At 33.3% G+C, this 27,776-nt stretch overlaps 1 protein-coding gene and 1 long non-coding RNA gene across 10 annotated transcripts in view; one reads left to right on the top strand and one right to left on the bottom strand.

The window, feature by feature from the left end:
- Window positions 1–27,776, bottom strand: part of Cnksr2 (connector enhancer of kinase suppressor of Ras 2) — a 284,365-nt gene that overhangs the window by 69,009 nt on the left and 187,580 nt on the right. For 3 of the 5 annotated variants that reach the window (XM_063242887.1, XM_063242889.1, XM_063242891.1), the window contains 3 exons: window positions 24,970–25,181; window positions 11,942–12,031; window positions 10,087–10,301 (listed from right to left, as the gene is read on the bottom strand). In XM_063242887.1, the coding sequence (XP_063098957.1) occupies window positions 10,087–10,301; window positions 11,942–12,031; window positions 24,970–25,181 (517 nt within the window). The remainder of the gene's footprint in view (window positions 1–10,086; window positions 10,302–11,941; window positions 12,032–24,969; window positions 25,182–27,776) is intronic. The other 2 variants (XM_063242888.1, XM_063242890.1) reach the window with 1 other exon arrangement.
- LOC106026909 (uncharacterized) overlaps window positions 1–27,776 on the top strand; it is a 121,350-nt gene that overhangs the window by 14,507 nt on the left and 79,067 nt on the right. The window lies entirely within an intron of this gene.

The raw sequence follows: 27,776 nt of genomic DNA, 5'->3' as shown, positions 1-27,776 counted from the left end.
TGTTTTAGGAAACAAAAGTATAGCCTATTCTTTTGAATGTTCCATACATGCTTGAACAGTAGTATCTGTGCTGTGTTGTATATCAGTTAGATATCAGTGGTGGACAGTCATTTTATTAATTTCAGCAATGGCAAACCATTTAGAGCTTTCAATGATAATAAACAGCCTGCTGTGGCATGCATGATATAGATTCACCACCACTGAAAAATCTGCCTCCTTGCTGACATTTTGTTTAGTAACTATTACTCAGAGGTGGAGGTTTGTGTTTCTAACTATAACTGTAGATTTGACAAGTTCTGTTTCCAGTTTTGTTGGATATGGCTTCCAATATCTTGAATCTTCTGTGGTGGATACATTTAAGATTGTCATGTGTTCTTAGTGAATGGACCCTTTCTATGCTTATTGTGTAGAGTACAAGAAGCATAACTTGTTTCATGGGTTTTGCCTTAAGACCAGGCAGGTATTGTTGAAAGGTTTCTGTCTTGTTGTACCACCCTTTTCCTGACTCATTGGCTAAAAAGAGAAGGCATTTCTTGGGGCTATATTTCATCTGTGCCCACTGAAGGTTTTAGATTGCAGGCTTTTCATAGACCTAACTGTTCCCATGAAAGGCTCTGCAGTGGTAATAGGAATTTGGCATTAAACTCTATAAATAATCAAATCATCCATAGGAATCAACTACAAAATGACTCAAAATAAATACAATAATATATAGAATGAATTTCTAACATGTTTGTATGTTCCCTACTGATAAGAAACATGTTATATTGTACTGAGCCCTGTTTCTGGATAAATAAAGCAAAATTAGGATGAAATTCATTGTTAGAAACAACTGTTAGCTCAGAGATAGCTTCACTGCTGCTAAAATTAATTGCTTTTTTAGTTACTTTGACCTGCAACAATGCAGCTAAATCAGATAGTTGTTAGAGAAACCAAATTATATAACCACAAATAAATTTAATTATGAGTTTATACATGCTAGAGATTTTTCACCTTTGTGATAATAGGCTTGTCTTCCCCCTTCGATGGTGAAATCCTTGTGAGTAAAAATTATTCACTCATCTAAAGATATGAATTCTGGAATCAGATTGCTTGGGTGCTTATTTCAAATCTTCTACTTTCTAGTTGTGTGTCAAGTAAACTCTGTGTTTTATTTCATAGGGTTATTTTGAGGATTCGGTGAGTTCATGTCTAAGGTCTTAGCATAGGAGTAAATGCTAACAATTAGTAATAAAGCAGTATTTTTATTTTTGTATATTCTTTAGAAATTAGGATGGGCCTTACACATGACTGATGCCAGAACTGTTAATCTTCTGCTAAGTTATGTTAGAGTTTTTTGTTTTGGTATTGGGAATTGAATGCATGACCTCAAGCTTCCCAGGCAGCTGCTGTGCTGCTGAGATATCTTCCTGGACTCCTGTGATGTTAATTTTTGAGGCACAATGCAGTTCTAAGAACTAGACTACAAATGCTCAGTTCTCATTTCCCTCATATAACAATCCTCATATGTCAGCTTCCTAATCTTTAAAAGGACAACTTTGGCACCCTTCTACAGGGTTACTATGAGGATTAAATGAATTACTATTTATGAAGTGCTTAGAATGGTTTCTGTTTCATATTTACTTGTTAAAGAAATACAAATTTCCTTTAATATCTCTCCATCATCGTCCTACTTCCATTAAAAAACTCACATATTGAACATAAGAGCTAAAAGTACTTAATGGAAATAAAATGACAACTGAATGTTTTGCACTTATATCCTAAAACTCTAATACACACATATGTTAGAATGTTATGAAAGGAATTATACAGTTTTGAACATCTACTCAAAATGTGTTCTTGATAAATCATCTAAAACCACCATTATTCAGTTTATGTATACCTGCATGCTGTCTGGATCTACAATCAAACTTACTTGTAGACTTAAAATAAATGATTACTTTGACTATGAGTTTAGTTTAGCAGCCTCAGTGAGAAAGCAAGTTGTTGTTTCCATATCATATTAAGAAAAAAAATCCTGTGGGATTTAAGGATGAGCTTCAGAACAATTCATTCTTTACAAAGACTTTCCTCATTTGAATTCCATACTTATACATATTGCTTTCTGCTTTTTTTTTACATGTATCCTCAGATCATATGAAGTGTTTGGCAACTAACAGCTTCCACATTTTCAGAAGAAAATTTGCATGCTAAAATTATGGGTTTTTGAAAAATGTTATTGTTGGGGACCATGAATTATAAATTGCGTATACAGAGCCTCCAAGCTTATCCTTGTCCTGCCCTTTGAGGCAGACAGAACACAGAATATCCCAGCTCTTTTCTGGTAACAGCTGGAAGGCCTAGCCTGCTGTGACTGTGGTGGTGCTCAAAGGGTGAGGTTAGACCTGTGGAAGAAGATAAGACCCCTGGCGAAACTAGTTTCTTCACCCTCCCCCTTGTCCTTGCACTAGTCATCCCACATCCCTGCTGCACACCTATTTTATCTCTTGCTCTTTCTTCCCACAGTGAACCTTAACTCCCAGCAAGAGACTTGGTCTCACTGTAGGGGTCCTTAATAACTGGCACCATACAAAAGGTCTCTATATGTTATGTCATGTGTTATGGTTTGTGTCTGGATGTATCCCCAAAGCCTCACACAGTCATGGGGGAGATGGGTTTTTTGAAGGTAGTTGAACTACAGTTTGTGATTGGTTGATGGTCTAATGCTTGGATTGGGTGTGAGTGCTTTATCCACCCTCATATATGTAGCTTGCATACAATGAAAGGGAATGAAAGAGGTTTGATTCCCCACTCCTTTCTTGTTGCTTTTGCTGTCTTCCATTTCTCTGAACTGTTTTGTCCCTCTGCCAACCTCCTCCCTGCCTTAGAGCCAGCTGATCATTGACTAAAACCTCTAAAAATTGTGAGCTAAATAAGCCTTCCCCTTTAACCCTGGGTGTCAGTTATTTTGTCTCAGCAATGAAAGAAAAGGACCTAAGACATCATGTATGGCTGATGGACATATTAGGGCCTCTGCAATGAGACAGGGAAAGAAGAAAGCAAGCAATAGCTGGAAATGAAGCTCTGCACTGGAATGAAGGAGGTATGGTGTGATCTGTGGGGAAGAAACTAAACTCCTTATATGGGTGGCGCTTGTGAGACTGGTCTAGGACCAGAAAAGCTCTCTTTGCAGGCTCAAGACAGTGAGAAAGGTATTAAAAGTTCCTATCCACATGCAATCACTCATTAATTAACTTATTCATCACATTTTTATTGAGAACATATAAGACAACTACACTTATACTAGGTGCTGAAATATAGTGCTTAACAAAATGTAGACACTGTACCTGCCTCTGATAGATATGGACATGCTTGATTTGCCACATAGAGGACAGACACATACCGAGGTGATATTCACAGAAATAAACACATACTTTCAAATAACCACAGAGGTTCTAAAGATGTACTGGGGGCTAAGAGAACATAAAAGGTAAGAGTGATTTAGTTCAGAGGACAGTGTCAGGAATGCCCACGTGGGATTTTAGGGTTGGATAGCCATGGGAAAGAATGTGTAAAAGCATTTTCTACAGCGAGAACAACCTCTCAAAAGGGGAAGAAGTGGTCAAGAATTGTTGGGACAATCATGTGGCTAGAGCACAATGAATGTTTTCCTTTTAAATAAATTTAGGAAAAAACAAAATACCATGTGGAATTAATGTTAAAAATGTATAGTTTATAATACCATACACACTAAATCTTTACTATCATATAAACATTTCTGCAATAATTACTAAGAAAAATGGGTCAAAATCTTAGGCTTAACAATATTTGCTGTGATTTGTATTTTTTTTAACTGGGTTGCTTTCCAAAACAGACCAGTGGGAATTACAATGTAGGTCTTCTCATAAAGAATAATACACACATCTTCATAAGTAAATTGCTTTAAAATATGTAACTGCTACTATGATCTTGACAAGAAATTTATAATAAACTTTCTCTATATTGGAACTCAAAATCTTTAGACTACGTGGAGCTAGTGTTAAAGCAGAGATAGCAACCTATGTGCTCAATACTCAATTGCCATAATCCTTTTCTATTTAAATTCTATCCCATTAAAAATGACTGTTTTATCCAAAATAAGAATTAGTAAAATGAGGATTAGTGGTTTATAATAAGGTTGATTGGATTATAACTGATGTTTGTGTATTTTCAGGAGAATATAAAGAAAAATTCCAAACAGGTAAAATCAACATTTCCTGTGAAGTAGGAAAATATATCATTTTCCTGTACACTATTTTGCCTCCAAGGCTCTAGCAATTTAATTATAATATTCTGTAGTCAAGCAATAGATTATGTTGAATAACTAACTTGTGTTTGGTAACAGCAGCAGCTCTGTTTGTCTGGCCTAACTTAAAAAAAACAGTAATACATAGCAAAAGAGAAATCTGGGTATAAATCAATCGGGGTACTTAATATGTCATTCACAACAATAGATGAAGGCATATGTTTCTTCACATAACTTTCTTTTTCAAAATTGACTCACTAAAACTAAAATCTTCTCTGGTTTTTCAAGGCCTACCATTTACAAATCACCAGGGTGGAGTGTAGAAAGACCTGGGATGGGTGATTTTGGTTCTAGTTCCAACAATAGCACTTACACTTTTTCACAACAGTTTTGGGTAGGTCATTTAACCTTTCAGAGTTTAAGCTTTTTTATTCAGAAATAGGAGGCTTTTGTATGGTTCAAAAGACATAACAAAGTTTGAAACTCCCTTGATGATTGTGGAAGTACTGAATACATGACCATGACAGGTTGAGGTCCTCAAGGGTACTTAAGAATTCTATAAAACTCCTCTTTTTTGTATAGTGGCTACAGCCATCCAATGTGTATTTGGCAGATAACAGATATTATGCTTCTTCTAAACCTGAGAATAGAGGAAATGTCTAGTCTTCTACTCTGAAACTAGTGGATCAATGTTACAAGGGAGATCATGCTTCCTAAGTTAACAATATCCCTTACTTGTTGCTGACCTGCCCACCCTCAACACAAATTAGCTGGGAAGAGTATCATCTACCTAAGAACTACCATGTTACAGACTCCAGATACCTAATATAAGTAGGAGGCAGATTTTTCTTCTGCTGTATTTTACCCTCTCATTTCTTTACTAGAATAAACTTCTAGAAGTAAAGTTAATAGACCAGATTATTGATGTACCTTGCTAAATAATTCCCTTCAGAAAGGTGGTAATAATTTATAGTCCTAGACAATACTTACAATATTCTTGGGTATCAGGTCAGTTCACTTTTCCTAGTCTTTCTTAGTTTAATAATCCTTTTCTATAAGACTCTTTAGTCTATTTTCCTTCCCCATAAGGTACTGTATATACTTGTTTGGATACACATAACACAGAATAAAGCAGCATAAATATTTCAATGTGCCTTTTACAGCTCAAAAAGTCTTAAAATAAGTCCAACCTCTTTATTTTTTAAGAGAATAAAATCAAGCAAAATAGAACAGAATAGAGTCAATCAAAATCAAACAATGAACATGGCACATGACTTCAAAACAAGATATAAGGAAATCAATAATAACTACCATAATGCCTCTTGTTATCTTCAAAATAATTGCCCATACCTTCAAGCTAATAAAATGAAACAAAAGAGTACAGAATAAAACCTATAAAACCAAAAACTGGAAGCAATACAGGATTTCAAAACAAGATAATAGTAAAACAACAGTGGCTACCACAATGCTTCTCCTCTTGTTATATTCAAAGTAGTTGCCTATACCATCAGACATAATACAAACAAACAAAACAAAATAGAATAAAATCAATCAAAACAAAACAATGAAAGCAATACAAGGTTTCAAAATAAGATAATAGGAAATCAATAATGGCTACCATAATATAGTTTGTTATCTTTGAAATTGCTGTCCATGCCATCAAATATAATAAAATGTGACAAACTGAAACAGTATATCAAAGTAGTTGGAAGAATGGAAACAATATGGGTGTAAATCAGACAATAGATTAACAATGGGCACTGCCTTCCCTTTTTATACACTTCTTTTCCTTTCACTTTCACAATATGTACTGTGCATTTTGGATCCCATTCCTTTAGTTTTTTATACTAGGGAGATAACGTGATGTTCACCCATGTGACTCTGAACCGTTTCATCTATGAGTATGATCTCAAGTTGCATCCATTTACCTACAAGAGCCTCAAGGTTATCTATCTTTATAGCTGAGTAACTTTCCATTGTATAAAAATGCCATGTCTTTCTTGTCCACTCTGCAGTTCATGGGCAAGCTACCCCACTTCTTTCCGGTTCTCTGTCACATAGCATTGTTCTCTCTCTCCTTTGACTTGCAGTCTACAAACCCCCTTTCAAGTTAAATGTGTTTCTTGTATAAAGCATATTGATGAATCCTGTCTCCTGATCCACTCTGCCTGTTTCCTTTATTGGTAAATTGAGGCAATCTACATTAATGGTTATGGCCAACAAGCACTGCCTCATCTCTGCCATGCTGTTGGCTGCCTAATTTTCCCCTCTATTTAATTTTCTGCCCAGCTTGGTAATCACCCTCTGCCATTGTTCCTGGAACTATGGTATTTTTTTTATCTTTCTCTAGAATATTCTTCAGTATTTTTTATAAGATTGGTTGGTAGTCATAAATTCCTTCAGTTGTTGTTCGTCATGGAAGTATCTTGTTTCTCTATTAATGTTGAGAGATATATTTTTGCAAGGTACATCAATCTGGATTGGAAGTTGTTTTCTTTTAGGACTTGAAATTCTTGACTCCAAGCTCTTCTTGACTTGATGGTTTGTGTTGAGAAGTCCATCATGATTCTGATGAGTTTTCCTTTATAGGTGATGTTTCTTTTCTCTAACAGCTTTTAATATTCTTTTCTTGTGTTGAATTTTTGGATCTTGATTATTATATGTCTGGGTGTAGATTTGTTTTCATTATGGCTAGCTGGAGTGCTATATACCTCACTTATCTGAATGTCACTTCCTTTTCCCATTTTTGCGAGGTTTTCTGATATTATTTGTGTAAATAGACTTTTAATGTCATGTGTGTTTACCCCTATGTTTTCACTCACTTCTATTATTCTTAAGTTATATTTCTTAGGGTTGTCTTGCAGCCATTGAACTGTTACTTCCTGGTTCCTTGTTATTTTTAAGAGATCTTTCCTTTCATGATCAAAAGCTGCAAACCTGTCTTCAAGGTTTGAAAATCTATCTTCAGTTTCTTTCAAGTGGTTGTGCCAGCTTTCAATGGAGTTAATTTCCTGGATATCTCTTTGAATCTCTTTCATGTATTCTAAATTTTTTATATTGTTTATTCAAGGTTCCCCTCATTTTCCTATGTTCCACCATATTTTAATCTATATCTTCTTTAGAGGTGTTTAGCAATTCTTTTATTATGCTTTTCATTTCTTCTTTTACCTGAGATAGTATTTCTGTTCTAATTTCTTTTATAGCCTCCTGAAGTTGTTACTTTACTTCAGTTGCCATCACTTCAGAAATTTCAGGTGTGCGGGTTCTGATCTCTTCCATGTTCACAATTTCTGAGACGCAAGTTCCTCTAGCCAGTGCTGGCTATGGGTATCTGATGGTGGCCATTGGGTGTGCTGGTGCAGAACTGGCTGCTGCTTCTTCCATCCTGCGCTGGCACCCTAATGGCTGGTGGAGTGCACATGGCTGGCCAATTGTGGATCTGGGCTGGTTACCAATGGGTATCCTCCACGATGGTCCCTGGAGTGTGTGTGAGGCCAGTGGCTGATTCCAGACTGAGGTGGCTACTGCCAGGTAACCTTCAAGATGGCCGCTGAATACATACAGGGGCGGGTCTTAGTTCGAGCAATTCCCACTGGTTTGCACCCAGCTAGGAGCTGCTGGAGGAAGCCAACACTAGTTCTGGTTTCGGGCTTATCTGGCCCAACTCCAAAATGGCTCCTGGCAAACTGCTCTCTCCCACAGCAGTACTGAGTCCTCTGCACTCACCACCAGCCAGTGAGTCCTCTGCATCTGCCACTCCCTCCATCGCTGCACCTCTTTACAGAGGCCTCTGGGGTCAACAGTTGCCACCATTACTATGACCGTGCATACCCAAGTTCCAACAGCTCCTGTCCCATAGTGGGTCTGGCTCTGGTCAAAGGCTCCACCAGCTACTGCCTTCTTTTAGTTTTTCTTTTTACACTTTCTGTGGGCTTCAATTCTCACTTCAGATTTTTCCTGGATTCAGGGGACCCATTTCTTTCCTTCTTGTCTTCCTCATGATGCTATATTCTAGCATCTGGACTGTTTCTCTCAGAGAGGATGTTTATTCTGCTGCTCACTGTTCACCATCTTCCTGTAAGGTCAATCCAAACTCTTTAATAGATGATATGATATTAATTCAAGTAGCCTCTTGTTCCCTCTTGAGCCTCACTTTCACTATTAACTCCTTTCTTGAACAAGCCAGCTTTCTCTCATTTTCAGACTTTGTTCAGACTGGTATTTATGACTGGAACACCAGGTACTGGTGGAAGCTCAGTGTTCAGATGCTTTTTCTGACTAGTAGTGATAACAAAAATGGTCTCCTTCAGATGAATTAAAGGGTAATGTTTTCAGATTCACTTCAAATGTCAGTGGAAAAAATAATTGACTTTATTGGTCATTTAATGGAGCAGGTTTTGTTAGGGGGCATTTGTTGCCACAGAGAGAAAGAGGCTCAGAAGTATGTTATGGGAGAATAGGCAGGGAGGAAGAGAATAATGACACCCCACCCCAAATGAAGAAAAAAATCTAAATTTTATGACAGAGCTAAGATTTAAGGTATTTACTCAGAGAAAGAACTCCAGTTAATAAATCTTGCACATCTTGAATATGTAGCCTAGAAAGTACAACCTCAAAATAGTAGATTAATTTCTTTGATATTTTGAACAGTAAGCATAGTTTTTAAAATTTCTACTTAAAAACTTGTTATCTGTTTTCCCAACTTCTAAACAGAACCTACAATTCTATTGGTACAACAGAGTAGCCTAGTATAGGATGATTTATAAAGTTTATTGGTACAATTCAGATATACATAATGATCATATTCATCATAGGGAGTTTGTACCTGCATATGGGTTGATTTTTGAAGTGAACGTACTGGCTAACAAGAGTCTCAGCTTCTACATGGCCATTGTCCTAGTTTGTTAGGCTCATTCTGGGATGGAATTAATGGTTCTACCTTTGACCTTTTGGTTGATACTCTGTGCATTAGACATTCAACTGGCCAGTCCAATCATACTAAGTCCCTAACTTGAAATTCTTAAATAACTCTTCACTACAGAAAAGAGTCTAAATATTTTATCATAAAATTTGCTGCTTATATCTCTAGTCTTCCTGTATCTATTATCCTTTTCTCACACAGTTTCTCTCAATTTCTAATGAACCAGAAATTCTGAAATGCACAAACTCCCTGGAACACACCATATTCTTACACAATTTTAGCACACATCTATATACCTTCCTACTAAAATACTGATACTCATCTTTCACTTTGTCCTCAAATGCTCCCCATTATGAAGTCTATTCTCATTTCCCCTGAAGTGCCAGGTCCTCCTTTCCCTATGTCACTTATACCATTTCTTTATCCACCCATTACAACAAGTAATTTATACTGGGATTATCAGCATAACATTCTCCCCATATAGTAGTATGTTTGTCTTCTCATTTTTACCTTTAATACCACAGTCCACATCTAGCACACAGTATGCACTCATTTTTAAATGTAAACATGAATATACTAAACATTCTATCTTTAATGTTGAGTGTATAGCTAACCACATACTGTATTATCCTATTATAGATCATTAATCTGCTAATTATTTGTAGTTCTCCATCATTTTATGATTATTTAATTAAAAATTCAACTTGCTACAACATATGAACTTACTGAACATCTGTACTAAAAGACAAATCAATAATCGATCATTCAAGACTATATACACTGAAGCTATAATCTTTTGTGAAAATCTGGCAGTAGGATAAAAATAACCTGGAATTTTCCTCAGACAGTCATGTATCTTCCCATAAAAGCTGTATCAAAGAGTTTTTAAAGTTTTACTTACATGGTATAATGTGGTTTCCGGCACAGGTGTGCCCATGATATCTTGTCTTAATGCATCCATTTGCAGACTAGGCAGCAAGGAATAGTGAGTTGGGCTATTACTCTTATCACTCTTCTTTTTTGACTTCTTCCCTGTGTCTTTTTTGCTGTTTCTCTGGAACATGTATTCTTCTTGAGCAATTTTTTCATTACTCATATATCGAAGTAGTGAATTTTCTATATAAAAAAGATAAATACACCAATAAAAATATAGAAATACCTTAAATTTATTATTACTTAATAATAGTGCTATAAATTTTTGTTTCAAAATTTTAATCTTATTTAATGTAAAAAAATATATACATACATAAATATATAAGCACACACAATTATATATATATATAATTATATATATAGTATATAATATATAATATTATATATTATATAACATATAAAATATAATATTACATATATATAATTTGGGGATCATTGAATAATAAGAAATAGCTGACATATTTCTTTTGATTTTATATTTGGACTAACTATATCAGAATCTGAACCAGAAGTTCTGGTATCTGATCCTTAAATTTTTGACAAGCATCTCAGAAGAATTCTTCTAAAGCTTGATGTGGCCTATGAATGTTAGGTGGGATCTTGCAGAAGTTAAAGCCAATGATATGAATCAAATCAGGAAATTTAGCTCATAAAATCTATGCTGGAATGAATAGTAAGCAATTAGTGCTTCGTAAGGTATCCCCAACAAGCATCTGTACAGTATTATGTATCACAAGAACGACTCAGAGATAACATATGACAAGCATTTCTTTTTCCTTGAATTATTTATATTCTATAAAATAAATGAGATTAGAAACTGAAGCTTGGGAAATGGAATGAATATGCAGATGTAAAGAGATTTGTCAATGTTCCTGGACTGACAACAATTTTGGAAATGTTCACATCATAAAACAAGTGTTAAGAAAATTAAAGCAGATATTCATGGTTTTTTGTCCATGTAGTTTATAGATTTGTGCAGTAATGAAATAAATCATGTACACTGAGTAGGAATAATAGGTTAAACATACCATCTAGGAAGCTTAGAGAGCTTAAATTTTATGAATAGTTTTGTTTTGTTTTTTATTTTTGCTTTCCAACATGATCTTAGGGCTCTACTTCAGAAAATAAAATTAGCAGCAGTAATACCAACTAGGCCCATTACCTCCACTCCACACTTGGAAAACCTTATTTAGTAATGCGTCTTTCAGTTGCTTTATTTACAGATCATCTCCATAGCATAAGTGAACACAGAAATTATTTTTGATAAATACTTAAAGAGTACCCCACCCCCAAGAAAGAAGACAATCTGGAACAGGAAAAAAAGCAATCCCCCCCATTTCAATATGGTATTCATTAGAGGCACTGGCTCAGTTTGCATTAGCTCTTTTTTAATCATGTGCTTCAATTCTCATCCTGAGGTTTTATTTCCTGCAAAAGTCAGAGGTTACATTGTGGACCAATGTGGACTAAAATGTACTACCAAACTGTACCTTAGATAATAAGTAATTTAGGTGTTTACTCACAAACTCAATATCTCTATGCAGTTTCACACTTCTGACCTTGGTTTTCAGAATATTAACTAAATGAACAATTATTCATTTTTCACACTGTACTATCTACCTTGACTCCCTAGAATAAATTCATAGATGATATCTATTTAATAATGGGTCAAGATAGCCAAACATTGGTCTGACCTGGTTTCATTGAAAAGTCAATGACAGTATAAATTTTTCATTGAAGGCATAATGATCTACTGAGAGAAAACTTAAATTTGTCTATTGTTCAGTCAAACCCATCCTACACTGAAATTCTAGAACACTTACCTCTTCTACTATCTCTCTTCATCTTATTTGGATCTTCATAGTCCCCCACCCAATTATATTCCACTGGCATAGATATAGGTCGTAGCTTGCCTAAACACAGAGAACAAAGTTCACATCACATTGTTTTCCTTCCCCATATCTGCTCAAACTTACACTGATTTTTTTAACTACAGTGTACAAAACACACTCATTGATATGCAACATTATGGTTGGCATTTGTGTAGATGAAGAAAATGTGTGTTTTGAGCCAGAAGGTGAAACTGCCTGTGGCTATTGGCCAGGTGACAATGCAAACTTGAAGTACTTTTTATAAATAATAAATAGCACAAGGTTTGCTCTCTTAGGAGTCTCAGACACCTCCATTAATGTGTTTTACAAAGAAGATCATTATTTTCATAATTTTACTTCATTATTGGTAATTGGGACTATCTTATAGCCCAATATCCAAATATCTATGCCTTCCTTGTCAACTTGTGAAATGGTATCCCTTTGTGTTTAACCTAACTACGAGCATATTAACCCACTGTTTCATGCTGGGACACCACAAGGCTAATATGCTGTCTTTATTACTTCCTAACTCATATCAGCATATATTTTGGATACTACAATGCTTCAGCAATATGGCTAGATTCTCCTTTATGGCTACAACTGGGTCTATACTCATGCCTCTCTTCTGCTAATGAACGCATCTACTTTACAGATTTATGTAATCACTGCTTTGATCTGTCCCATTTCCTTCTGAGTCTCTATTCTTACTAAATAGCATTTTACTTTATCAAAGAAAACTAAAGGCAAAGACTTCAAAGATAACATTTTGGGGGGGCTTCATTGTATTATTTCTGTTCAACCTCAAATTCCTGAAGCACAAAACAGCCAATGAAAATTATTCAAAAGCTTTAAAAGGATACTTAGCACAATGCCTTATATGAGATAGCTATTTAATAAATTCTGAATTAAAACTAGAGATTCATGCAGAACTGGATCATAAAAATGATGATTGTGACGATGATGGTACAAATATTTACAATTATTTACCATATGCTACATACTATCCAAGAACTTTATAAATAATAAATCACTTAATCCTTGTAACTGTGAGAAATGTGCTATCAATAACCTCTTTTTACCAGATGAAGAAACAATTTTTAGTTATATATATGACTAAAAGGATACAGAGCTGGTAGGTGCCTAGTACCAGGATTAAAACCCAGGTGCTCAAACATCACTTGTGGACTTAAAACAGTCATCATATGATATCTGATAACTTGAGTTTCATGAAGCTCTCTTCTTCACATATGCTTACTCTGATCATCTGAAATCCCTCAAAATATGCCACTTTCCAACTACCACTTTCTGTAGTTCTAGTGCACTTTCCACAGAATTCCAGTCATTCTGTCTTTAATATTGATCTTACCACTTTTCCCTGTCAACTTCTTTGTTCTCATCTCTCCTTAGTGTCCAATTTCATCATCAATTATCATAATTACTTCATGTATTTAGAAAAGGTTAATGTTTCATGTATCAGCCAGAAACTAATTTAATAAATTTGTTAGACTTCTAATTCTATTTTTAAGGAAACTATATCAACCTTATAGCTTCCTATTATTTAGACTGAAACAGTTTATTTAGTATGTTTGGTAAGCTCCATTAAAGTATGAGGATAAACTAGATATCAGTTATTAATGTGTCAAAATGTGTAGTATTTATTTAATGGTTTCCAGTTAAAGTGAGCAAATGCCTTTATAAATGATCACGTAAGAACCCAAAATTCTAGTTATGCGTGGTGGTTTACATCTGTAATATCTGCACTCTGGTAATCTGAGGCAACAAGATCACAAATTCTAGTCCTGCCTGACAACTTAAGAGACTCAGTGAGTCCCTAAATCAAAATTTAAAAAAAATTAAATAAAAAAGACTGGGTGTGAAGGCTTTGGGTTTAATCTCCAGTACTGAAAACAAGGAAAACAAAGGTTTTAAAATTTTGAGCCAGGCATGGTGGCAACAAACTACTACCAGCAACTCACAAGGCTGACACAGGAAAATCCCAAATTTGAGGCCAGTTTGTACTGCTTAGTAAGACTATCTCTAAAACAAAACAAAGCAAAACAAAACAAAAAAGCAAACAAACCAACCACAAACAGAAAGATTACATAATCCTCATGAAATATACCTTTGCTGTTTTACACAGAGGTAAAATTCCAGTGAGATAATCTCAATATAGTCTGCCCACTAAGGGTGGGGTAAGAATTTGAGGAAAAATCTTTATCATATCTATTCCACTTACAGAATCAATTCTCCAGGTTTTCTTTTTTTTTTTTTTTTTTTTGTACTGGGGATTGAACTCACGACTTCGCGTTTGCCACGCAGGTGCTTAATGCCACTGAGCTAAATCTCAGGCCCCAGATTTTCAATATAATAAATACTATAATTTCAAAAACACCTAAAACATATTTTAGAGAATGGTTTAAAAATAAACTCCATTTCAGTATATATTTTAAAAAACTAGTTTGATACTTTTGAAAGAATGGGTTGGTTCTGTAGAGCCAAATATGCACATACAAACAACAAGAAGAAGCATTGTACACATAGATTATGAAAGATGTATTTATAGTTTTGTGGTCAATTTCTGATATTCTAATGGAGTTAAGTCACCTAAGCATATAACCAAGCCCATGATTTGTGTGTTTGTATCATTAGCCACAGATATGATTTTGCATAAGATCTGTAACACTGATTTTTCTGTATTTTAAAAGAACAGCACAATTATACTGAGTAACTTATATGGCATGCTACTAAAATAATATTTATATGGTATGTTACTCAAATAAAATTTAAATTTCTGGGCACTGTGGTACACAATGCAATTTCAACATTCTGGGAGAGTAAGGTGGGAGAATTAAAAGTTTAAGCCTCCTAGTCTGGAAGACTTAGCAACTTAGCAAGGTCCTTTCTCAAAGCAAGAATCTAAGAAAGGCTGGGGATGTTTCTCAGTGCCAAGGACATGGGTTCAATCTCTACTACTTCCAAATTTTTTTTTGAATTAGGAAAAATTTCTAAGGTAAAAAGCCTTAATTAAAATTTACTTTTGGAGAACATGAAAATTTTTGCTAATAGACAATTTTCCAAATCATTGGACTTTTCTCATCTATCTGTAGCATTTGGTATAGAGGATTACTCTCTCCTTGAAACACTTTCACTGCCTCCAGGACTCTGCTCTTCTTGTTCTTTCTTTTCTCTTCATAAATTCACACACATACATCTTTCAGAGCTAAGCAAAAATTGTCATTTCCTTAGGGACCTGTCCCTTACCTCTTATTCTAGGTTAGGTTTCTCTATTTGTTCTCATTTTCTCTCAAAGATCATCTTGATAGCATGCCAATTACAATAAAAGAAAAAGTATTAAATTAGTTCCTGGATCTCTGCTATCTCTTTTTGAATGTAAATTTTATGAGCCAGAAGATACTCCTCTGCTGTTTAGTGTGGTATTTCCAGCACTCCGAACAGTGCATTAACCACTTGCTCAAGGATTAACTGTTTAGAAAATTAAACAGGGGACTTCCCTTATATACTAAACCAAAAAAGATACAAGCCACATCCATTTCTTATTTTCCTAGATTCCTTCCCCTTCCTTCCAAAGCACTATGACCTGTCTCCTGATCTCTTTTCTAGAAACATCAAGATTTTAAGCTACCCATGATGTCAACTGAGACACCACTGAATTTATGCCCTTTTCAGTTGTATCTTTTTCTACTTTCTTAAAACATGCAAAATCATTAAGTTTCTGAGTAATAAAGAATACCTGAGAAGAAATCATCTCATAGTCCCTAAAAGTTAAAAAAAAACTGCAAGAAATTCTCTGCAAGTTTGACAAACCCTTTAATGCTACAAAAAGCTTCCTCTAGAGTATGAGAAAAAGTATGTATCTGTTCTGAATATTTTAGCTAGTATTTTGAAGAAAATGAGTAAGGTATAGTTGAATTACAAGCTTGCCACATACAAACATCAAACTCTTTATATACTAGGCAAAAAATTACTTTCAGATGGTTTACTGCATTCTTATGAAAACATCCTGAGTTTATTTAAGGTACAGAATCATACATTTGAAGAGAAAGTATAACTGAAATACATGGGAAGTCAGTAGTTTTTAAGGATAATTGTAATATATATCTGGATCCAATCAAATATGTAATCATGGGCACTTTGATCTTCGTGCCACATTTAAAAAATTTGTTTGGTATAAAAGACCTTAAAAACTGATTTGCAAAGTTTTCAATGTGTTGATTAAGCACTGGCTTTAATGGCACTTATAAATAATAGAAATCAAATGCAAACTTTAGTTATTAACTTTAAATATTTTCAGTTTCATTGTGCAAATCGAAGCCAATTAAAATCCAATTTCCAAGAATAAATCACATCTTTAATTTTCCTGTTGCTTTCTATATGTGATCTATATTTGAAATGGTAAAATAAGACAATTGTTGAAGGAGAAAATATTGAATCATATCAAGAAATTGTATGGTATATTTAACACCTGATTCCATGGATAATTACACTTTGAATCAAATTATCTTTTCTAAATACTCTACCAAGAGAAGGAACAAACTATACACGTTGGAATTTGAGGTCTTTTCTTAGTGGAAATATTGCTGCTGCACAGAGACAATTCTACATTAGAGAAGTAGGTGAGAAATGAGAAAGGATTCAGCTACCTTAAATACTAAGTGGCAAAAGAGTTCTGGGTTTTCCTCTGAAGATTCTGAAGACTATAAAATAAAGAATGCTAAAATATCTTGGCTTCTTGTTGCACTCACCATTAATATGGACACAGACAAGAAAGATGACACAGATATGAAAATAATTGGTTAAAAGCAAGCAATTTTTACATTAACTGCAAGTTAAAGCAAGCCACTCTTCAAAAATCTCAGTAAAAATCACTGCCTTGAATATCCTACCAACATATGGAAGACAGTCACTATTTTTCATGAAGACTATTAAGCTCATCAATTGAAGAGTCTCATTTGAAAACAAATGACATTTTATAATTCCTGTCAAATATTGGAATTTTATTCATGATGTTAGTAAGAAAGGTAGGGGTGAAAAACTTAAGATGCACCAGTTAATTTAGTATTTTTGGATTTCACAGATAATCAGAGTTAGAATCAGTCCATGAATGCACACTTTGGTGAGTTCCTATCATAGTGTCTTTTTCATTATATCGCATTGCTAGTGATAAATCATTCAAGATCATGAATGAAAAAATCCAATTAATTTATCTTCAAAACTAATTTAACGACATCTCTAATTACTATATTTTTAAGTGTTCTCCCACCCAGTCTGAAACTCTTGCAAAATATTCTTAAAGTCATGTTAAAAACTAATGGAGAATTAGAGCATGAACTGTAAAGGAAGCTTTGTGTTTGGAAACCATATCTTAAAAACAATGGGAAGTATATTAGTTTAACATAATATGTTAATTATAAAACAATGCTAGGTTGTCATATATACATTTTTCCTCTCTTTCTAGTCATTTAAATAGTTAAGGTATAACATTTCAGTGATCTCTTTTTTTCTTTTCAGTAATCTCTTCTTGAACAACACTGAACATAAACAACATTTTCTATCCTCTGAGGTCTAGTTTTTTCCGTGATTTCTGCCAAGTTGTTTTGCAGTAAATAGAAGTAATTCCACAATTATCTCAGAATACAGAACACTAAACACTTATTTTTCTAGTAGTTTTTATTTTTTAATTTTGGACTTCTATGAAAAATAAGTTCAATTCTAGAAAATGGCTTGAATCTGGCTTTTCTGCAAGATAAAAATGAAGAATGAAGGTACCATTCAACAAATCAACTGTAGAGCAGGATTCAATTTTAATAAGAGATTCTTCCAAATGCTTATCTGTAAGTCAGTTGTTTGGAACTTACAATGCAAGGAAATTTTTATCCTTGGTATTTGGGTCTTTAAGAAGACTGCCAAAGAATATTTCTCAAAATATAACAAAGTTAGTTCATTAGAAAGTAAACATTATGTAACAAAAAGCTGAAAAAGATTCAATGTACAAATACATTTGGAAAACAGTAAATTAATCCAAATTCATCAAGAATTTCAAAACTGTTAGTAGCTTAATGTATATTTACTAATCTCCAAAAGCGAGATACAATACACAGAGCTTCTTCATCTTACTTAACCATATAATTATAATATTCTCTTTCAGAATTAGTTATTTGAAGGAAATCGTTAGATTATTTAAGCCCATTTAAAACCTGATACATCTCTATTTTCACTTTTTTTTAACTTTTATTAGTACGTCTGCTGTACATAATGATTACATTATGACTCTACCATGACTGTGATATTAAAAATGACTTCTGGGTGGGCAACAGTGCCTCAGACGAGAGTTACTAAGTTAGTGTTTCTATTCACTGTAGGGAATTGGTATGTGTACATGACATTTTAATTATTTTCTCCTTCCTTCCACTCCCTTTCAGCTTTCCAGCATCACATGCATTTATAAGACCTCATAGTTTTTTTTTTATTGGTACCAGGGATCGAACTCATGACCGCCTACTTGCAAGGCAGGTACTTATGCCACTGAGCTAAATCCCCAGCCCCTTGACCTCAAAAATTCAATTATCAAATATACAAATTGAAAAGCAGACTAATATTACATTTTCTTCATAGGGGAAAATGCATTCTGATTTCAACTAGGGACAAAGGTACCATCTTTTTTTTTTTTCCAGAGGATGACATGGTTAAGTATTTAACTGCAGTGCAGGGTAGGTAATCAAGGACACATAACCTTACACTACTTCTGCACAGAGAATATGCTAAGTCTGAATTATTCTAGGTATATTTTTAATTCTTTGAATTGAAAAAATAGCCAATCATCACTATGTCATATAAAGTCTCTGACTTTGATTTTCTATTATCTCCTACATTCAATTAACTTATAAATTGGTTCTTCTTAGGTTAGCTGTGGTTTCTCAGCAGCAGCACTCTCGACATTTTAGGTCGGATGCATCTTTACTGTTGGGGGTGTCCTGAGCACTGTAGGACGTTTAACAGCACTCTGAGCTTCCACTCACTAACATGACAGTAGTTCACCAATAGCACTATGATTGTGACATCAAAAATGTCCTCTGAGTGGGCAACACTGACCCCAAATGGGAGTCACTAAATTAGTGTTTCTATTCTTAATTTTATCACTCTGTTTATAAGGGAAGCAATACCTCATATAATTCACATCTTGCTACTGATTAATTCATTTGAAGAGTTGTTTTCCTCTGAAAGCTGCATCAGCTTTGCTATTTGGTTTGGTAATTTTCTTACTTTCTTCACATATTAAAACTAAGGAACGTCACTAAAAGTTCCTTTTCTTAATATTACTGCTTTATTCAGTATGCAGTGCCTTGAACTCCTTGAGGATAACCTTCTTTTCTCAGGTTACTGGAGAGGGAACTCTGGGCTTTTACAATGAGCTACCCTAGTTATTTCTTATTCTGAGACAAGGTCTTGCTATTTTTCCCAGGTTGGGCTTGAATTTCTAATGCATCTGCCTTCAATCTCAGCCTCCAAGATGGCTCAGATCACAGGTGTGTGGTGACACATCTGAATAAGGGTATCCAACTAATTTATTTACCTTTTACATTATTTCTTCAAGTCTTTTTTTTTTAGCAACTCACCTAAAACTTTAAGAAGGTGTGAGGATTGTACTGTTCTCAAATTTTTTATATTAAGAGGGTATAATTGGAACTTTCTGGACAAGCATATGAACTGATAGTTTCTGTAAGTGGAGTTTATGAAGACTTGGGTAATAGTAATTTGCAATATTATTAGCTATTAGAATGTTCTTCCTTTGGCAAGACTAAGTAAAAAAAAATCTATTCATATTTCATTTAGCTGCTGGAAGTTAAAGAGTTTTTACTTGGCCTGGCAAAGAATCCAACAGGAAGGAATACATATTTTATTGAGTCCTTCCATGGGAGAAAGAAGTGCTAATTTTATTCATCAATACTTGAAAATCTTCAGTACACTTCTATTTAATAACAGAAATAATTTATTATGATATACAGGTACCATTTCTTGAGCAGTTTCTATGGAACAAGATATGTACCAAGTACTTCACATATATTATCTGATTTTATTCTCTGAAAAACACTCTTAGTACTGTTATTCCACTTTTACAGATTAAAAAATAAAATAGGGAAGTGAAGTCTCAAGTTCAATCATCTATTATAGGCCAAACTGTGACACCAAATTGAGGTTTATCTGTCCTCAAAACTCAGGCTTTTCTATTTCTATCAGTGAAATTTACAAATGAAGGAAGAATGCCTTCCCTAGACTGTTACCCTCATCTTTACATTAGGAACAGACCATTTTTATTTCTATGTCAAAAAATTGTTGAAACACTCTTCCATCAATTACAAGGTCTCTTACTACCATTAGCTTGATTCTTGAAATTATTTTGTGAGGCTAGCTAATTTGAAGCCTTTATTATATTTCAAACAATTCAAAGGAATAAGAATTCCTATAAGCATTGTCTATATCTCATATTTCTGCATTTCTATTCAGTAGTTTCTATTTATGAAGCTAATTTTTCTTTGGGAATACTACACTCTACTTGAACCCAGATACATCCAGTGGTTATGATTCCATTTTCTTTCCTCCGAAGAATAGCTGCTGAATGACAACTAAACTTTCACCTTATAAGGAAGATTATTTATATTCAAAAATCACAGGAAAGAGAGCAAGCATGTATTTGTAAATGAAAGAAGTGGAAATGAGAAGAACCTACTGTGTGTATTTGATTCTTTAGCAAATGTTTGGAATAATACTATTTATTATAACTTAGCTGCCCAAATGATAGAATAAATTTGTAAAATGAGAAAGGAAATGTTGAATTCTAAGTTATACTGTAATTTACAGACACTATCCTCACTTTACAGTGATAAAACTCAGTTTAGGATACCATTTCCCCTAGGTTCATCGTTATTCTTCTAAAATTCATTTAAGTCATTTGCTATTCAGGAAAGTAAGAGAACAGAATACTTGGTTTCCTCTTGTCTCAATGACTGAAGTTGAAAATATTCATGTATAATGTTACAGATATTAATTTTATTCAATCCCTAATGCATGCAAATAAAATACATGAGTAACATTTCTAAAATAACAACTCCACATTCATTCTTGTGCCTTTTGTGAGGTACTGCATTTTTAATAAAGCAGAGTAGTCTACTGTCAAAGCAATAGTGTTATAATATTATTAAAAATGGTTTCTTTTTCTTGTATGATCACTTATGACCACCTAGGGACTCAGCTGCATCTGAACAGTGAAAAGAGAAAGCTGATGGGAAATACCACCATTCTGAACTCTTGCCAAGCAAATGATCTCATCAAATTAAACCTTTGCCTTAGAAGCCCGAGTAGATAAAACCAAATATTTAAAGTGACTTAATGCTATTTTCCCTCCTTTTATTTTCATATTAAAGCTTTTATGTAATAATGACAACAGTGAAAATAAATATCTAATATACTGGGTCCTAATGTAATTTTCAATACACTGACATTACTGAGGCCTAGAGTAACATCCAAGGGTAATACAGACATGGATTACCAAGTATGCTACAACCAGTGCTACTAACCCATAATCTAGGTTGCTTCCCCTACTGGCATCAGTGTATCCAGGAGTTATTTTTGTCTATTTTCTGTTAAAGTAAAACAAACTTTCTGTTGTCTGATTTAAAAAGTACGTAACACATTGCTGGTCATATAACACACTGAGGTTACACCTCAGTTTATCATTTTCTCCCTAAAGTTTGTCAGGGCCATGAGTATGTAAACGCATGGTCATTATATTGCCAGGAAATGTAAAATAACATAAATAACAACATCATAGCTCTGTTTGTCTCAAATTAAATTCTGGAATTTGGAAGGAGCAGTACAAATTTTGGAAACTATTTTCTTATAATTTAGATTTTTAAAAATCGTATTTTGCAAGGCAGAACCATTGGTAGGGTAACAAACATCCACGAGAACTTAATGCAAGTTCTACCACTTACAAGTCAAGTGATTTAAACTCTGTGTTTAAGATTTCTCAATAAAACAAGGATTTCATTGGTATATGCTTCATAGGGATGACATTAAGATTAAGTGGGCCAAAAATTTAAATGGGCTAATATCTTTCAAATGCTTAGAACAGTGCTTGATATACATAAAAGCTCAACAGGTATCACTGACTCATTTTCTGGGAGTGTTGTCTACTGTCCACAGAGCTTGTCCAATGGCTTGTGTTGAATAATTGAACTTTTAACTCACTGTTAACAGTTAGAGGGTCCATGATATAAAATAAGAACCTTGGTAAAACAACATGCTTTAAAGCCCACAGTAAGGATATTCTCAAATATTAGTCTTAATACCTGTGCTTGTCATTGTGTGTAATAAACGGAGCTTCCCTATTTTCATATATGTGTATATCCTTTATGAAGGTATTAAGAGATATTCAAACTAAAGCATACACATGTAATATAAACTATTGTCTCATTTTCCTTCTTTGTGCTTTTTTTTGTCTTTTTGAGACAGGGTTTTGCTATGGAGTTCAGGCTGGCCTCGAACTCACTAGGTATTCCAGACTGAATTCAAACTCACAGAGATACTTCTGCCTCTTTCTCTCAAATGCTGAGATTACAGGAATGTGCCACCATGTTGTGCTCGTTTTGCTTCTTAAAGTCCTACTTAGACTAATTCTAAACTTTCTTTGAGTAAATAATTTGCAAGTTAGTAGAAGGGTAGTTAGTGTCTAAATTTGCATAAGTCAACAGGTCAGCATTTGTTTCTAAGAACTAAATTGAACGCTCTAAAAATAAAAGACCTGCAGATTACATTTTAAGATATCTCACAGGGATAAAAAGTTAAATTACTGTCATTTGGAGAAATATCAAATATGAACTTTACTGTGCTGTAGATTTTTTGTAATATATTTCAGGACATTTATGAATTTTTATTATCACTTTCAAATAAAAAGATATTACTGTTATACATGGACATCTACATAATGGACCAATTTATAAGTTAAATGAAGAAGCTGTCATTTGTTATTGGCACGAAAGTTTAAAGTCATTCGTATTGGGCTTTTAGGGTCTGGATTGAGAGATTTACATAGACCACCAGATTTCAGACCCACGTTTTGAGAAGGTATCAAATATTTGATAGGGATGACTAGCACTTAAACATTCTGGATGATAGAAATTTGTTATTTAAAAGCTAACATAATTATTATATTTGCTTATTTGATTTCCTAGCCAAACTTTGGGGTTTAATTTTCTGAGTTGGGTAGGATTTTGTGCACATTTTCCTATTCACCTGAAGTGATTGCAATGCAATGTATTTAAGTGTTTTTTCTTTCTGGATTACTCCTGCTGTACAAGTAGGATTTATGTTTTATACACCTTCGTGTTCTCAGTACCTGGCTGTCTTTAAGTATACAACAAATACTAGTTGAATGAGTTGTTAAATGAATTAAATTTTGGGAAAATTTTTGTGCATTCCTGAAACTGACAGCTATGTTTTATTACTTAAGAACTGAGTTTGGAAAAAATAAATGCAATAAACTTTTAGTCACTTGGAATAGACTTTAGGTTACTACTAGTAATGTACATTTAAGTACCTATATTGGAGTCTTAGAATGAAAGAAACCATGGATATATTAAGACTATATTTATTTCAGGTTCAACAGTTTTAAAAGACATTTGCTTACTTCCTTTTCTGTCTTTTAAACATGTACATATTTCTTGTCTAATTATAAAATACAGCAAATTATCAGTTATCAAAATTTTTAAAAATTTAAACAATATTCTATTTTTTGGGAAGTGGTGAAACATGATGATACTAGGCACATTAAACTGCTTTCTGAAGGGACTAATGATTTATAGCCAATCAAATAATAATAGACATTTTTATAAGGTTATGAGTAATCTGTCAATGACTTCAATTTGATCACTATAAATTTTCCTTAAATTAGACATTTATACACTTCAATATAAACAGACTATAGCCAGAAAAAGGAGAGTTGACATACTTTAATGCCTAATAATGGGTGGTCAAGATGCACATGTGGAATAAATAAAAATACAAATCGTTGTGAACAATTGAGGGATAAGTGTAGGAAACAGTTAAAAACAATTTTCACTCTGCTCAGCTCCTATTGATCAAATCTGAACTGATCAGCAAAGATTCTGTTTTTCCTCTCAAGTATAAACTCTTCACTATAAATGAGTATAAATGGTTAATTTGAAAACTGGAAAGGGAGGAATATAGACTTCAAATTATATATATATATATATATATATTCATTATTGTAATAGGAGTAAAGGTTTTACCACTTTTAATTTTAATTTTAGGCAACTTTTTTGTAAATATTGCAGGCACACTATATAATTTTTTTGCCTTTATGACTGGGTTGCTTTCTTTGTCATTAAAGGAAAAATAAGAGTCAAAGATAAAAAGAAAACCTAAGTATTTGGTAACTATCAGGTTAGCACTGCCTTAAATACAGTATGTGCATTTTATTTAAAGTTCATTTCTACTTGAATGCCAGATTAATTCTGCAACTTCTTAAAAAATACAAAACAGTTTTTCAGTTAGCTGCTAAAGGCTTCTAAAGATATTTTTAATCCTTCAAGACTAAGGAGATAATTTTATTTCAAATAATTCATGCTGACAGTAAGTGTTCATTTAAAAGGACACTTGAATTATTTCATCTGGAAAGACCTAACATAGAAGAAATATATGTGATGCTAAAAATATTTTTATAAACCATTATGAGCTAAAATGTTTTTGCTCATCTTTGAAAAATCTGGAATAATTATTATGTATCATATTGCTGATATTCCATTTAGAAGGACATTATGGACACAGATTATATAAAGATTCAAAATCAATCAAATGATTTTTACAACTCAAAGGCTTACGATAGACAACTGACACTTTCATGGCAGACATACACCGTCCTGTAAACATAAGAGAACTCTCACCATAAGTTGGTGTGCTTTCTCGCCGTCCTTGACTACTTGATCTTCCTTTTTCATATTCATAGCAATATAAGACAGTATCTTCTTCAACAATGTTAAACCGTTTTCGATATTCCTGATCCAGAAATGAATTTGGTGATTCAGATCCCTTATGCACTGGCTTGCCCACCATATGTCCTCTGAGATCTTCACAAGGAAGGTTTCCTTTTTCATCCCTAAAAAGATAGAGTAAAGGAAAAGGCTGGATAAAAGTGTGCAGGAGGTGAAGTGGCATAGAGTGTAAAATAGTATCTTTCCCATACAATATATCTGTGAAGTTTTCCAAATTTTCTGAGAATTATAGAGGAACTTTCATTATCCCTATTTTACCTCCCATCCCTTCAAAAAAAGACCTAAGGCTCAGAGAGATTAAATGACTTATTGTCACACTGCTAATAAATGACAAAAATATGCCATAGTTTCTAATATTTGTTTCAACTCATTTTTCACTGTAAACATAAAAATAGTTTTAGTGTTACAAATTGACTTTAGTGTGCAAGATACTAGGTGTAATGCTAAAAACGTTCACTTAAACATCGCTTTCTTCTGCCTGTTTGTTTAATTGATTCTTGGTAAAAATACGTGCCGTTTAAAAAGGAAAATGTGTTTAAGTACCATCATCTACATAAAGAATACTGTGGCCTTAGGAACCAAAGCAACACTATATAATTGGAATTCTAAGATTTCAAACAGCATGTTATTAATAAAATACAAACTTCAAATACTCTCAGTATTTAAAGTTTGTGTATTGTATTTGAGAGTAAGAAGGTATCTATAGGACTCATTTTAAATGGAGATACGAAAATTTTATTGCATATCAGCAATGTTTCTTTTGGACAGAAGGCTGAGAAATCTTGTAATATAAAGACTGATAATGGGGCTTATTTGGGTGTAGTAGTACAAACATGTAATCCCACCACTCTGGGAGCTAAAGTAGGAAGATCCCAAGTTCGAAGTGGGAAACTTAGTGAGACCCTGTGTTAAAATGAAGGGGTTGGCGATGTAGCAAGTTGATTTTTTCATCCACAAAATTTGAAAGAAAAAATTCTCTAATAAAGTTATATTATTAAAATATTTAAATTAGTATTATTAAGGGATTCTCAAAACATTACTTGCATTACTGTAGTTGATTGGGCCTATGAGTGGTATTTTTATAGTTCATCCTTTATGTTATGAAATGTTTCACTGATTATCTATGAAATTTATTGTTAGAAACATTTGACTTTTATGACAAATCTATGACTATATGCAATGTTTCTTTCCTTGTGGATGATTAGTTATATTTTTCCTCAATTCTCAATTGTTACCAGTTACTCTAAATGGTGCCCTGACTCAGTGCTATCTAACTAGATAAAAATATGTATTGTTAAGATTAAAATATTACATTTACAGAATTGAGTTATACTTTTAATTAAGTCCCATTACATATTATAAAATCGAGATAGGCTCGTAAAAGTAATGTCAATTTCAAAAAATGAGTTTAGTTCAGCACAAATCTGTGCTTCTGTGTCGGTGTACAAGTGTTTAGATGTTGAAATATACATATTCATATTTCCAGGATTTAAATTTAAACAAAAAATAATGTTCTCAGATTTACAGAATCAGGAAATTGTCTTATCAATTTAATACATCACAAGATGAGGTTTCCATTTACACTGTAATTTATTCTTTTATTTTGTAAAACACTATTTTATGAAAATATAATTATTAGCTAGTTCTTAGATAACATAAACAAGATTAATAAAAATTCAGGTAGAATTTTATTTTCAGTTACCTTAAAGGTCTTCCTGAACAAATTGCCTGGTATTTTTGCTATGTGAGTCCTCTATCAAAAACAAACTAATAATACAATTAGCTTGGAAGCAGCTTTAATGAATTCATAGCATTGTGGTAAGATTATGCCTATCTGTAAATGGACAAGCTTCTGTAAGTGGCCTGTGATATGAATGCTAATGCAGCTGAGATCACAGGCTGATTCAAAACTATTAATTCACAATGTTATGTTTATATGGATACATCCTGTAGCAGAAAATTTGAAGGGCTGGTATTTTCGACTCAATAATGATAAGAAGCAGTCTGTATCAATGGGGCTCATTTGTTAAATGTCTACGGAATGCACTCAGATAATGTTAAACTAAGAAAATGTACAAATACAAAACTGAATTTTCAGTTGAATAAATTGATGTATATAAGGGTGAGACAAAATATATATTTTGTATATATGTGCATATATATGTACATATTTATATCATGAATGCCTGAACAAGTCAATGTATTAATTCACTGCATTAAGCAGGAAAATTTTTCCTAGTAATGTTATACATTTATACACATATGTAATATATTTACATCTTTGCTCAAGAAAGGATTTAAGAATATTTTAAAAAAATTGTGCATTGATTTTTATATGTATTTACACATTATAGAGCAAAATGACAAATTAATAGTTAAATTTCATATTTGTTCAAAAACCTATAAGTTCTTCATTTCCATGAAAGCAAAACAAATTTGGATAAGTATAAAATATGCAATATATTATGGTAATAAAACTATAATCATTAGACATTTAATAATATTCCAACCAACTTTCACATAGTTAAATATATTAATATTCTCTCTTCTAGAGAAAAAGCTACTTTTGCAGAAACTTTTTTTCTGAAATACATATGTTCAAAAACCTAATCACACGAAAAAAATTCCAGTTAACTTTTTTGTTTTTGAGATGACGTCTCACTATGTAGTCCAGACTAGCCTCAAAGTTGCAGTGATTT

The sequence above is a fragment of the Cavia porcellus genome, unplaced genomic scaffold (assembly GCF_034190915.1).
Source record: "Cavia porcellus strain 051 isolate PalLab524CR breed Dunkin Hartley unplaced genomic scaffold, mCavPor4.1 scaffold_33, whole genome shotgun sequence".
NCBI lineage: Eukaryota > Metazoa > Chordata > Mammalia > Rodentia > Caviidae > Cavia > Cavia porcellus.
Note: the sequence above shows the minus strand (reverse complement) of the source record. Positions and strands in the feature narration are given on the sequence as shown.